This window comes from Quercus lobata, chromosome 9 (assembly GCF_001633185.2).
Source record: "Quercus lobata isolate SW786 chromosome 9, ValleyOak3.0 Primary Assembly, whole genome shotgun sequence".
NCBI lineage: Eukaryota > Viridiplantae > Streptophyta > Magnoliopsida > Fagales > Fagaceae > Quercus > Quercus lobata.
Window position 1 is genome coordinate 5004621 of NC_044912.1, and position 12812 is coordinate 5017432.

General features: G+C 34.1%; 1 protein-coding gene across 3 annotated transcripts; it reads left to right on the forward strand.

Annotated features, from left to right (window-relative positions):
* The first annotated feature begins 1887 nt into the window (after nt 1-1887).
* LOC115960162 (transcription factor IIIA) lies at nt 1888-6488 on the forward strand. 3 transcript variants are annotated; one of them, XM_031078913.1, is made up of 7 exons: nt 1888-3134; nt 3562-3689; nt 4063-4197; nt 4969-5257; nt 5445-5680; nt 5820-5963; nt 6084-6488. In XM_031078913.1, the coding sequence occupies exons 1-7, from the start codon at nt 3116-3118 to the stop codon at nt 6276-6278; spliced, it is 1146 nt and encodes a 381-aa protein (XP_030934773.1). In that variant the 5' UTR covers nt 1888-3115; the 3' UTR covers nt 6279-6488. The 3 variants fall into 3 exon arrangements, with proteins under 3 accessions (XP_030934773.1, XP_030934775.1, XP_030934774.1); XM_031078915.1 differs by lacking the exon at nt 3562-3689; XM_031078914.1 differs by lacking the exon at nt 1888-3134 and having other exon boundaries at nt 3555-3689.
* The last annotated feature ends 6324 nt before the right edge of the window (nt 6489-12812 follow it).

Genomic DNA, 12812 nt, shown 5'->3' on the forward strand with positions numbered 1-12812 from the left:
TGACGTGGGGTTAATGATACATATGTTTTTTTACTCATTAAAAAAAAAAAAAAAAAAAAAAAAGGAAAAGTTTGTTAGAGCATTTGTAGCAGTGGAGCTAAATAGCTATAATGCTATTTTAGCTCCACAAAAATACCAAAAAGGGCAACGCCGCAGAGGAGGTAAAGCAATAATTTTTAGATGAATCGCTACAGTGCACATCTATCTATAGATGTGCACTGTAGCAATCATCTAAAAAAAATAATCATTCTTTATTCAGCACCCCGATTAAAATAATGTTTGGTTGTTTATTTTTTCTCATTCTTTTATTCATCTCAGCGCCCTCTCTCTCATCACTCTCAAGCTCCCACCTCTCCATCTCACCTCTCTGAAACTCCCCGGTTCACTCTCACCGTCTCACCATCTCACCATCTCTCAAGCTGACTGGCGCCGGATCTGGTTCACTCTCACCATCTCACCATCTCTCAAGTTGACCGACGTCGTCCCAGCCGAGGCTCTACCCACCGCCGTCCCAGCCGAAGCTCGACCCACCGTCGTCCCAACCGCCGATCGCCTCAGACCTCGCCGTCCTAGCCGCCCATCTCTCTCAGACCGCCTCAGACCTTGCCGTCCCAGCCAATCCACTTCAGGTCAGTGAATTTTTTCATCTTTTTTTTTTTTTTTGATGAATTAGTGAATTTTTTCATTTGGGTATTCGTTGTTTTGGCTTAATTTTTCTGGGTTTGTGTCATCATTTTTGGTGTTATTTTGTGGTGAAAAATGTTGTGTTGTCGGGTTAGTGAATTTTTTCATTTTTTTTTTTTTGATGAATTAGTGAATTTTTTCATTTGGGTGTTCGTTGTTTTGGCTTAATTTTTCTGGGTTTGTGTCATCATTTATGGTGTTATTTTGTGGTGAAAAATGGTTTGTTGTCGGGTCAGTGAAATTTTTTTTTTGATGAATCGGTGAATTTTTTCATTCGGGTGTTCGTTGTTTTGTCTTAATTTTTCTGGTTTTGTGTCATGGTGTTATTTTGTGGTGAAAAATGGTGTGTTGTCGGCTAAACTTGGTGTTATGTGAAAAATATAGCTATTTGATATGGCGTGTTGGCAGTTGGCACTATTTTGGATTGTTTGCAAGGATGTTGAACTGTGTGAGGAATGTGATTTTTGATTTGGCACTATGAGATTTTTTTGCTGTTTTTGCTAGGTATAACATCTGAATGGACAGATTGTATTTGTATTGGAATGGACAAAATGTATTTGTATTGGAATGTATTGTGAATTTTCTATTTGCAGGAATTTGTTGTGTAGTTTTCTTATAATAGAAGTGCTTGTATTCTCTGTAATTTGTGCAGCGAAGTTTACATTTTTTGTTGTCTCTGTAATTTGTTGTGTTGCACAAAACCACAAAGAGAAGCACACAAAGGATTTCTTGTGGTCATTTTAATGAGATTAAGTTACATGTCAAGTTTTGATATCAATGTTAGTTTGGGAATTTTCTGTGTGCAGGAAAATTTATATATATTTTTTTCTAATTTTATGGAGTCGCGTGGCGGCGGCGGCGGCGACAGCAACGGTAGTGGCAGCGGCGGTGGCGATAACGGTGGCAGTTGAAGGTTGTTGTGATTTTTGTTTATTGTATAGGATATATTATTTTATTATAGTAGATATATTATTTTATTGTAATAGATATATTATTTTATTATGTTAAAAACTAAAATATATCCACTGCTATAGCATGTATGTAGCTAAAATAGATAAAGTAACTTTTGATAGAGTTAAAAAACTAAATTTTTAACTCCACTACTATGAATGCTCTTAGTTCCCTACACCCCCACCCCCACCAAAAAAAGAAAAAAGAATGACATGTGGCACATATATGATCTAAAGGTAGGAAAAAGGACACATCAAACCCCATTTATTTTTCAAGCTATCTTCTTTCTTCTCTTCTCTGCGCCTCTCTCCTCCCTCTTTTGCAACATCTTCATTCAAACTACCTTCTCTACGCTGAGCACATTGCAAAGTGCCTGACCTAAGTGAAGAGGAAAGCTTTCTGGAGGATCTCGGTGGCAAAGTGATACTTTGTGGAGTGGCCTGACTGGATTAAGGGTAAGAGTTCTATGAATCTGGGTTCTTCGCCGACGGTGGCAAGATTTATTTTCTCTGATTTTTGGTGGCTTGATTCGGTGGTGGTGGGATGGGTCTCAGCTAGGGTTGGTGGTAATTTGTAGCGCTGCTGTTCTGTGATTCCGATGTGGGTGATGTCTTTGGGTATTGATGGTGACAGCAAGGTATTATAGTTGTTTTGATTATGGAATTACGGTGATACAATGATTTTTCTATGGGTTTTTTAGTGGGTATAATAAGAACACAACGCGGAAGAATCTCCGTTGGGTTTTTTTTTTTTTTTTTGGTATGGGTTTTCTAGTGGGGATGGGTTACTGATTTCATTACTCATTTCCTAATTTTGATTGTAAAAGTTCACAAAATGAGTTGAATTTATAGACAAGTTTCTAGCTGTGATTATTACACAAGTTTCAGTTTTTGAAAGTATAATATTTCCACTCATGTAATATAAAAAAAAAAAAAATGATCTTTTTATTGATTCCTTTGAAGCGCTCAGGTAGTTTGAAAAAATGATGACTTTGTTAAAAACTCTTTGAATTTCTGTTTTGTGTTACTTTGCCCAATTCATTGGCAATGGGTCGGCATAGAGGCGATGTTGCAGAGGGGAGAGAGGGGCAAAGAAGAAAAGATAACTTGAGAAATAAATGGGGTTTGATGTGTCCTTTTCCCAACCTTTAGATCATTTATGTGCCACATGTCATTCATTTATTTTAAAATGGGAGATAATTGAACGGGAGGGGAGACGGACCCAAAAAAAAAAACCCTTAATTCTAAGTTTGGATTCGGAAAGCAAAAGGCCCGGAAGAAAAGCCCACAAAGCCCAAGCAAAGCAGAATGCTATCTAGGGTTGTGATTTTTCTGTTTGCTCAACATAACACCAGATCTCTCGTTGACTCGCCGCTCTCACATTTGGCACCACCACCAATATCTCAATTCTGAAACCCTCAATCTATAACCACAACAACTAACATCGCTCTCAAAATTCGGCTTCGCTTGGCACTCCAACTATGTCCGATCTGTTATCAGGTACACTCTCTCTCTCTAAACACACACACACACACACACACACACAAACATAAAAAGCACATATTTTTATAAGAAAGTGGGAACTAGAAAGACGAAACTTAATCCATCTGAGCTTAAAATCAAATGGGTTGCGCTTAAAATTTCTTAATCTCAATTGGGTTGAGTTCCCTTTTTTTTTTTTTAAGAAATTAAATTTATGTACTTGTTATTTCATTACTGCAAAAAAATAAATAATAATAAGAACAAAAGTACAGATTTGTAGCATGGTCACGTACTCAACGACCCATTTGAGCTTAAAAACAATTGGGTTCAGCTTAAAATTTACAAGCTCAGCTGGGTTGAAGTTTTTTTTTTTTTTTGACTTTATTGCAAAAAGTAAAAAAGGGATAAAGTTAATATATTTAATATGTTCACGTTTGAATGGCAGAGATGGATGAGATGGGTGAGATTGAGAAGCCAATATTCAGAGACATAAGGCGTTATTACTGTGAGTACTGTGGCATTTGCAGGTCCAAGAAGTCTCTTATTACTTCTCATATGCTCACTCACCACAAGGTCTGCGTCTCTCTTTATAGTAGTGAATTTTGATTAATTGTTTTATAAGGTACTTATATGATCAATGCATATTAATAAATAACATGTCAAATTAGAGAATTATAGAAAAGAACAAGCCTTAATTGAATTAGAATTTGTTTAGAGAAGATTAAACTCAATTTTAATTAATCACAAATTTGTTGGTGTTTGATAGTTTTATCATAGCACTGTTTGTAACTCTAAAAACCAAATTAAAAAAAAAAAAAAAATCTTAGTACAATGACGTGTAAAATGTGGGATTTTCTTATGTGACAACCTTTAGAGGAAGATATGTGATTGTAAATCTGTTTTATTGAATTTCTTACTTAGTTTTTAGTGTTTTCCTTTTGTTCAGGAAGAGATGGAAAAGAATCAGGTTAGTGGGGAAGACGAAAAAGAAGGAAAAAAGTCCAATACGTGTCAAGAATGTGGTGCGACATTCACAAAACCTGCGTATTTGAAGCAACACATGCAAAGTCATTCGGTTGAGGTATCTTTCTTTTACGTGGCTTATTTGACATGATTATGTGTTGGGGTTTGATGCTTATGAGCTATTTTGATTTGGGCACAAGATTTCTGTGTAATTATGTTGGTCCACAAGTTCAAATGTCTTAATAGACTGTGAGTTGCTTTGTGTACAAAATTTAGCTGATATATATAAATGGTTGTTCTGTTTTAAAGTATAACCTTATGTGGTGGATTTTGTTCTGGAAACTTATTTGCACTTTTAGCCGAGAATTTAAATTTTTGTAGAACATGGTTGAAATTCATGAGTGGTACATTTGAATTGTAAGCTGCCAGTTACCTCCTAGCAAATGTGGGGTTTACAAGTGGTGGGTGTGCATGTTTGAAGACATTGCTCAAATGTTTCTGCTTTATTTCCTAATTGCTAATTGTGTCTATGGCCGTTTGCATCCTTGACATTTATTTAGTTTTGGTTTCAATTGAAGGTGAATTATTTTGCAGGGATTGCTAATTATTTGAGAAAAAAAAAAAAAAAAATCTCATGGATGTTGAAATTTGAAAGTGTGAAGCATTGGATCCCATACAAAAGAACTCCAAAATGCGTGAGGCTGCATCTTCTGACTTGATTGGACTAGTATCAGGTGGGGAGACCTCCTGAGAAGCTCCATCAAGCGAGCCTCAATCACGCGATGTTCCAAGTTGAGGTTTGAAGGCTTCTTGTTCGTGTATATGTAGATATAGTTGTTAATAATATTTTCCAGTGTACACGTATTTGATACTTTTGACTTTGTTGCAGAGGCTGTATACTTGTCCAGTTGATGATTGCCACTCCACCTATAGAAGAAAGGACCACTTGACTCGGCATCTGCTTCAGCACCAAGGGAAACTCTTTAATTGTCCAATTGTGAACTGTGACCATGAATTTTCTTACCAAGGCAACATGACAAGGCATGTGAAAGAATTCCATAGCAAAGATTGCCCTCCGATTAATGCTGAACCCCAGAAGCAATTTGTCTGCCAGGAAATAGGGTGTGGAAAGGTTTTCAAATTTGCATCAAAATTGCGAAAGCATGAGGAATCCCATGGCAAGTTTCTCTGCTTTCCAACTACTTTTGATTTTGTTTTTGGATGTTTCTTTGTCTTCTTTAGTTTATATTGTAGATGATCCAGTAACATAGTAACATTGTTCTTTAAATGAGAAAAAAATTATTCTTAGTAAATTTTTGAAATTTTATCTGTTGCAAGCTCTGACAAATGCAATTACTGATGCAGTTAAATTAGACTCAGTGGAGGCACTCTGCTGTGAACCTGGCTGCATGAAATATTTTTCAAACGAAGAATGCCTTAAGGCCCACATCCAGTCCTGCCACCAACATATTACTTGTGAGATATGTGGGACCAAGCAACTAAGAAGGAACATTAAGCGGCATCTACAAATACATGAAGACACAGTTTCACTGGAGAGAGTCAAGTGCCACTACGACGGTTGTCTTCACACATTTTCAACTGTAAGATACTGCACTTTTTTTAAGAGTTTCCTTTTTTTCACTTGCTTTGCTAAATGTTTAGATTAGTATATTACTCATGTCGAAACAAATTTATTTGCCTTTTTGGGTGATGTTTGCTCACTTGGTTATATGTTTTCAGAAATCAAATCTCCATCAGCATATCAAGGCTGTGCACCTTGATATTAAACCTTTTGCCTGTAGCTTTTCTGGTTGTGGCATGAGATTTGCACACAAGCATGTGAGAGACAAGCATGAGAAGACAGGGTGCCATGTTCATACAACCGTAAGTATTTTATGCTTGGATTATTTGACACCATCTTTATTATTAATCTGGGTAGGCATCCTTTAATGACAAAGTTAGAAAATGAAATTCTTGACTGTGATCATACTGCTTTGGGTTCAGGGTGATTTTGAAGAGTCAGACGAGCAATATCAATCCAGGATTAGGGGTGGCCGGAAGAGAAAGTGCCCAACCGTAGAAATGCTGATCCGGAAGAGGATTACTCCACCAACTCCACCAAGTCAATCAGACGAAGAGTCTGACTACCTTGGTTGGTTGCACTCACAGAGGCAACGAGCTGTAAATCATAGCCTATAGTTTCACACAATATGAACGGGGTCTCCCACTTTAAATATATAGAAGTTTGGGTCTTTAGAAGGATGATATGTATATATAGGTTATTAGCAGCCATTTACAATCTGGGTCTGTTCCTCCATTGTTAGAATTAATTTTATTCTTTATGGGTTCCCATATCAGTGTATTACCCTAGTTAATGAAATATAAATGTAGCATTCGGTTCCATCAACATACCTTGTTCTTTTTCTTTTCTTTTTTTCTTTTGGGGGGAAGAAGTTTCTGCTCCTTCGAAAGTGTTTTAACAAAGAGCATTATTTGCAAGACTATGAAAGGACTAAATAAAAAATTGTGTAGCTTTGGGGGTGTTTGGTGAGTGTTTCCAAACAATAATTTTTGATTTTTAAGCAACATTTCACGTATTTTCACACATTTTTTTATCTACATGTATTTTCACAAAAGTTTTTAAACAACAATTTTTAGTTTTTAAACACATGTACCAAACGGACCTTTTAAAAATCTAAGGCTGGAAAATTAATGGAGCCCATAACAACACACAATTGCATATGGCCCAGCAAAGAAAATTTGAAGATGTGTTTTTCTTTTTCCTTTTCCTTAGTTGCTCTGCTGGGAAAGTACAGAGCTAAGAAAGAACCAATGCAGGTGGATTTGCTGCTATTAGTATCATGGTTTTTGGTTTTCATTAAATAGATGTTTCCTTTGGAATGCATGTGAAGATTGACAATGAGCTAAGCGCACTCTCATAATAGACAAGGATAATATGCTTAGTTTGGATTAGGGTTAGTTGCCCGTAGGAGTTTGATTAAGTAACAATGAGGTCAATTGTTTAGTCTGTTTTGCGATTTGCAACTAATCTGAGCAAAGTTATTCTACGTCAAAATAATAATAATAATAGATGGAGAGTGAGGTTGTGGGTTTAAGACGCTTGTTGCTTATTGATAAGCAGCGTGTTGCTTACCAATAAGAAGTGCTATTTGTGCAAAGAAGAGCAACAGCTTGCCCTAGGTCGAGAAGTCCTCAGCAAGACTTTGGAAGAAAGCACCACACCCCTTGTGGGGGATTGTGATGAATGTCTCGCTGAAAGGAGGATCAGGCGGGATTGTCCTAGTGGACCAAGATAGTGTGGCCTGTCCTACTGTCAGTAGCAACTAGCACAAAGGGTCATAAAGATAAGTCGTTTTCCAACTCAGGTAGTGATTGAGAGTCGAGGTTCTAGACCTTTAACTCTTGGTCTGCATGTCTTGTTGTGTGAGACAACCCTGCAATGGTAGTTGTGCCAAACGTTTTTCAACATGTACTTGGTCCACATGGAGTTCTTGTTGGATCTTCAGCATATTATGTGGTTTAGATTTACCGTTTCTATAATCTAATTTATGTTAGTTGGATGTTTCCTTAGTTTGTTGCTAAAGGAAGCCGATGTATATGCATTGTATGAATCTATTCTCAGTATTATTCATTGCTTTCCTTCTCTGGTTCGTCACTGTCAGTAATGATTTGAAAACACAAAATGGGCCATTGCTAATCTAATCCGCCTGATGTGTGTTTCACAAAAGTTTGCCCACATGATTCTCTTTATCTCTGCTTTTACGCCTTCAGGGTCCAAGTGCTTTTAGGTTTCATATATGGTCAAGATTAATTGGTTTTTGATATAGATAGAGTTTTGAATTCACTACATATTAGTTGTTAATATGAATGGTCAAAAACATTTTAAAAACTTTGAATACTTTGTCATGGAATTTTGGAATTCCAGACTTTGGACATTAAGGCCTTATTTGGATTTCCTTGAATTGAGTTAACAAATCCTAGTTTTGTTAACTCATAACCCAAAATCGGTGGGGCCCATAGGTAGTATGCTTGTTTGGATGAATTTTCAAACCATTAACTCAGCGATGATATTTCATAATTTTGAGTGATGGGTGAGCAATTTGGAAACATGGTGAGGCTATTTTCAAGTTAAGAGTTTTGAGTTATTAGTGGTAGTTTTGTTTATTTCCAACAAACATGGGTCCCACAGTAGTGTCTCGTCCCATCACTGCAGGCTTTTGTGAGTAATGGATATTTTTCCTCATTACTTTCCCAACCACCAAACCATATTCTTCTTCATCACTTTCTCTTTTCCCTTCTCCCAAACCCACAGCACAAGCACAACCTGATCCAAAAACATTCTTGTAATTCATCTGAAAATCTTTTGCTCCAGTTTCGCCGAGGAGAAGGTCAATGGTTTGGGTGAGGAGAAGTTGCAGATAACAGAGGATTTGTGGAGAGAATGGAGAGAGAAGCTGATAAGATTAAATGGTTTTTGATATAGATAGAGTTTTGAATTCACTACATATTAGTTGTTAATATGAATGGTCAAAAACATTTTAAAAACTTTGAATACTTTGTCATGGAATTTTGGAATTCCAAACTTTGGACATTAAGGCCTTGTTTGGATTTCCTTGAATTGAGTTAACAAATCCTAGTTTGGGTGAGGAGAAGTTGCAGATAACAAAGGAGTTGTGGAGAGAATGGAGAGAGAAGCTGATGAGATTTTGTGGGAATGACATGAAGAGGAGAGAGGTATTACACGCGAGTAGTCTGTTGTTGTTGTAGTGCTTTTGCAGTGCAACCAATGCTATGTGGGACCTAGTGGCTGTGAAAATCTTTAGCCAAATGAGCGTGAGAGTGAGTTATGGGTTTTATTGAGTTAGAGTTGTGAGATATTGAGATATGAGTTTGAGTGAGGAGATTTGAGTTATGAGTGTTGGGATATGAGTGAGTGATAAACCAAACAAGGCCTAATTATTCTACCATGAAGTTAAAATAAAATTGCCTTAACATAATGCTTTATCTTTAAATTATCCACCAAAAAAAAAAAAAAAAATTGCTTCCCTTATAGAATAGTTGGTATTGGTCACATGCTCCTTCAGTTTTACCATAATTCTTCTCTATTTGAAGTGTCTAAGTTTTGAATACAAATTGATGCAGACAATATTTGTGATACAAATTGATGCAAACAATTGTTCAAAAATCTGTGTTAAATTTCATATTGAAAAGAAATCAAATTACAATTAAAAATCAATCGAATTGTCATATTGAAGTGAAAGAAATAATATATTGTCACTCAAAAATATTACGTTTCTATTTTTTGAGATAGGTAGATAATAGGAGAGGGAGAGCAGAGTTGCTTAAATCACATATATAAAGTGCTATAAATCATCTCATTATCATTGGACTATCATTTCTTATTTTTTTTTAAGTAAACACTAGATTATTACTTGAATCTCAAAATTACGCATCTTTAATATTGTATGAACTAATAAAGTTTTAATTTATAGTTAATGTATTTCATGGCTTGGCTCCACTATTGGAGTAGCATCATATTATTAAATGTTAAGTAATAAAGTTTCCAAAATGTAAGTGTTACATTGGAAACTTTCCTTTTCACATTGTATTTTAAATTCAAATGTGTTATATTAAGTCAAGTTCTGGAAGCAAAGACAAAGACTTATGTCTCCACCAATTTGACGTAACTAAGAACTAATGATAATGATAGTGTTATATCAAGTCAACATGCCTAGAGACCTCTTAAAGAAAAAGCCTATATCTCCCAACATAGCCAAAAATATAGATTGCTTTAGAAGCTAAACATTCTAGTAGAATCAATCAATTTAGGTCTAATGTATCAAAAAAAAAAATTTAGGTCTAGGTCACTGCATTTAAACTAAACCATTCCAGTGGGTCCTTGCTTCTGCACCGTCAGGCGAGGTAGGCTGACATGCTTTGAGGACCACTGAATTATCATTATTCAAGAATCAAGAAGATTGTTCTTCATAGCTTTTCATATTTCTTTTCCCCTTGTTTTTTAATTGCTATGGTATATATGTTTTTCACTTTTCACATGTTAGGTATGAATCATATACAGTATCTATCTCTTTCTTGATAAGAATGATAGCATCTATATCAAATCTTAATTTGATGCTTGATTGAGATGGAACTTGTTTTTACATGTTTTTATTTATTTATTTATTTTTATATAAAAAAATATAAAATAGCTTTGATCACAAAAATCAGTATTTATAAATATTTAAAACCCAAATCTGTTATCTCAAAACAAAAACAAAATATAAAACTCTATATTTTTTACAGTAAAAAAAAAAAGTATTACTTAACTTAATTATAAGATTATTGGTTTTCGAAGATGTCATGGTTATTACTTATGTTATCATTTGTTTACTAATTGACATCTAATTTATAATCTAGTTCCGTTTTTGATTGTTTTCCCAACTAATTTTATCTGGTAAGTAAAAAACAAGGTTATTAGAGATGTTTGCTTTGTAACACTTCAAATTTTCTTACATAATAGGTGTTAACTATAAAAGATCACTTGTCATTATGCGCTTTCTTATATAAGCGATGATTTCATATTCATATATTTATCGTGTATATGAAAAACATGATGTTAAAGATATTATAGATTTTATTATATAAATCTTGCAAGTTGAATCAGTGGATATATCATCAATTATTAAAAAATAATAGAAACCCTTTGAAAACAAAAAAAATAAAAAAAGACATTTATTTATTATGTTGTTGAAGTGACAAAAATTATATTAATTATCACTTTAGTTTGTAAATTTTTTTGTGCTAAATTGATCATTGTCAATTAATGCAACGTGGTTCACATAATAGGGCTTTGATGATATTGATTGTGGATTAACGTCATAGAAGCACTTTCACCTTTCTTAGGAAAATTGCAAACTGGAAACCAAGATAAAAGATGAAAATAGAAGAAGATTTCCCTTGGCAATCATTTCACAATAACACAGTAATTTAAAGATGTCAACAAGACCACTGTTTCAATGAATTATGGACTACGCTTGTAATGATTCATCTTTGAAAATTATATTATAAAAAAGCCAATAATGTAGGAGATTTTTGCGAATGACCACTAACTATATACGTCAAACTATAATAATTGGCCTCCTGTGCTTAGATCCTGTTTACTAATTGATAACCGGCTTTATAGACTATGAGTGAATTGTGATGGAGGAAGAGATGTCAAAGTTTCAAACTATACTATTGTGTAATCAACAAGTGATTATTAACCAAAATTAAAAATAAGATTAGTTAGCCCAAATTGTTATTGTAATTATGGACTTTTTCTTGGCCATATCAAATCGATAAATTAGTTGACTGTATGAGTGACATAAACAATTAAAATCTGTCCACACACACAAAAAAAAAAAAAAAAAAAAAAAAAAAAAAAAAAAAAAAAGAAAGACATTGGTATGGTGTCAGTCACAAAACCTCCAATGTTTTAGTTAGATATTTCTTTTTAAAAATCAATATGTTATTTTTTTTTTTTTGATAACTTTGTTTTTTATAGATACGATAAAATTTTAAGTTATGATATTGTTCGGTTTATGATGATTTCTCATTATTATTATACAAGATAACAATTAATTTTTAGTGTAAGCGGATTTTCGTATATAGAGAGTTTTTATTGTGCTTTATGGTTATTTGCTTTCTTGAATCTTTGATTGTTGTGGTTAGTTTTAGATAATGGTTGTAACTTGTAACTGCTAGTATGGTTCTGAAAAAGTATTTAGTATTAAAGTTAACCAATTTTTGGTTGAGCTGAGGTGAGATCATGCTCATTTCTTCTGGACTATCCCAACCTGAGCTATCTCTCTCATGAGTTTGTGGTCGATTTGAGCTGGTGACATGGCGAAAAGATTGGCCAAACTGGATTGATGATGTGGTCCAAGTGTTAGCTATACGTATTGCTTAAAATCTGACAGTAATAATTGACTGACATTGTGATTTTAAAGGGTCAAAATTATGTTCATTTCAACACCAATGAATGATTTCTAATTTTATGGTGAATATTTTATCAAACATGTTGTTGTACATTTAATATATGTATAGTACAATCAAATTAAAGTTTTTGTAAGTTGTAACAACACTTCCAAGTTTCCAACAATAAGAGCATTTTGGGGTGGCTGGGTGGGTGTAAGATGAGCTTTGTTTTCGTAAAGACACAAATAAAGCACTTTGTAAGGTCACTAAGTTTTGTATTGGGGATAGACCCCATTTCTTTTTTTGATATTTTGTAATTTGTACATTGCTTCTAAGTGAATCACACAAATACTCGTTATGAAATTTTTAGTACAGACGTGGGTTTCAATTAGCTGTAAAGTTATTTGTCGTCAAATAAAAAATTTAGTATTCAAACATCCCCTAGACAAAAAATTAATTGATGTATTTGTTTGATGATTATGAGTAATTTTCATGGAATGGATATCATAACTCATAAGTTGAAATGTTATTGCATAAAATTTAAAAAAAAAAAAAAAAAACTTTCATTGAAACAAATTAGTAGTGACAAAAGTGTGGTCCCATAAATTGATTTATAGTTGTGGTAGTTACCATGGGAGCTTTCTTGCAAAATCTTTTCCGTCAATAGATTTCTTGCAAATCTGTTTATTAAATACGCTTGCTTTTGTTTTAAGCACAAGTCTATAAGTAGCTTAAATAAGCCAATTACAAAGTTAA

What these genes read in the sequence shown, in the direction of transcription:
- LOC115960162 (XM_031078913.1), top strand. An exon ending in ATATGCTCACTCACCACAAG is followed by an intron (nt 3,690 to 4,062) that starts GTCTGCGTCTCT and finishes CCTTTTGTTCAG; the next exon opens with GAAGAGATGGAAAAGAATCA. An exon ending in TGCAAAGTCATTCGGTTGAG is followed by an intron (nt 4,198 to 4,968) that starts GTATCTTTCTTT and finishes ACTTTGTTGCAG; the next exon opens with AGGCTGTATACTTGTCCAGT.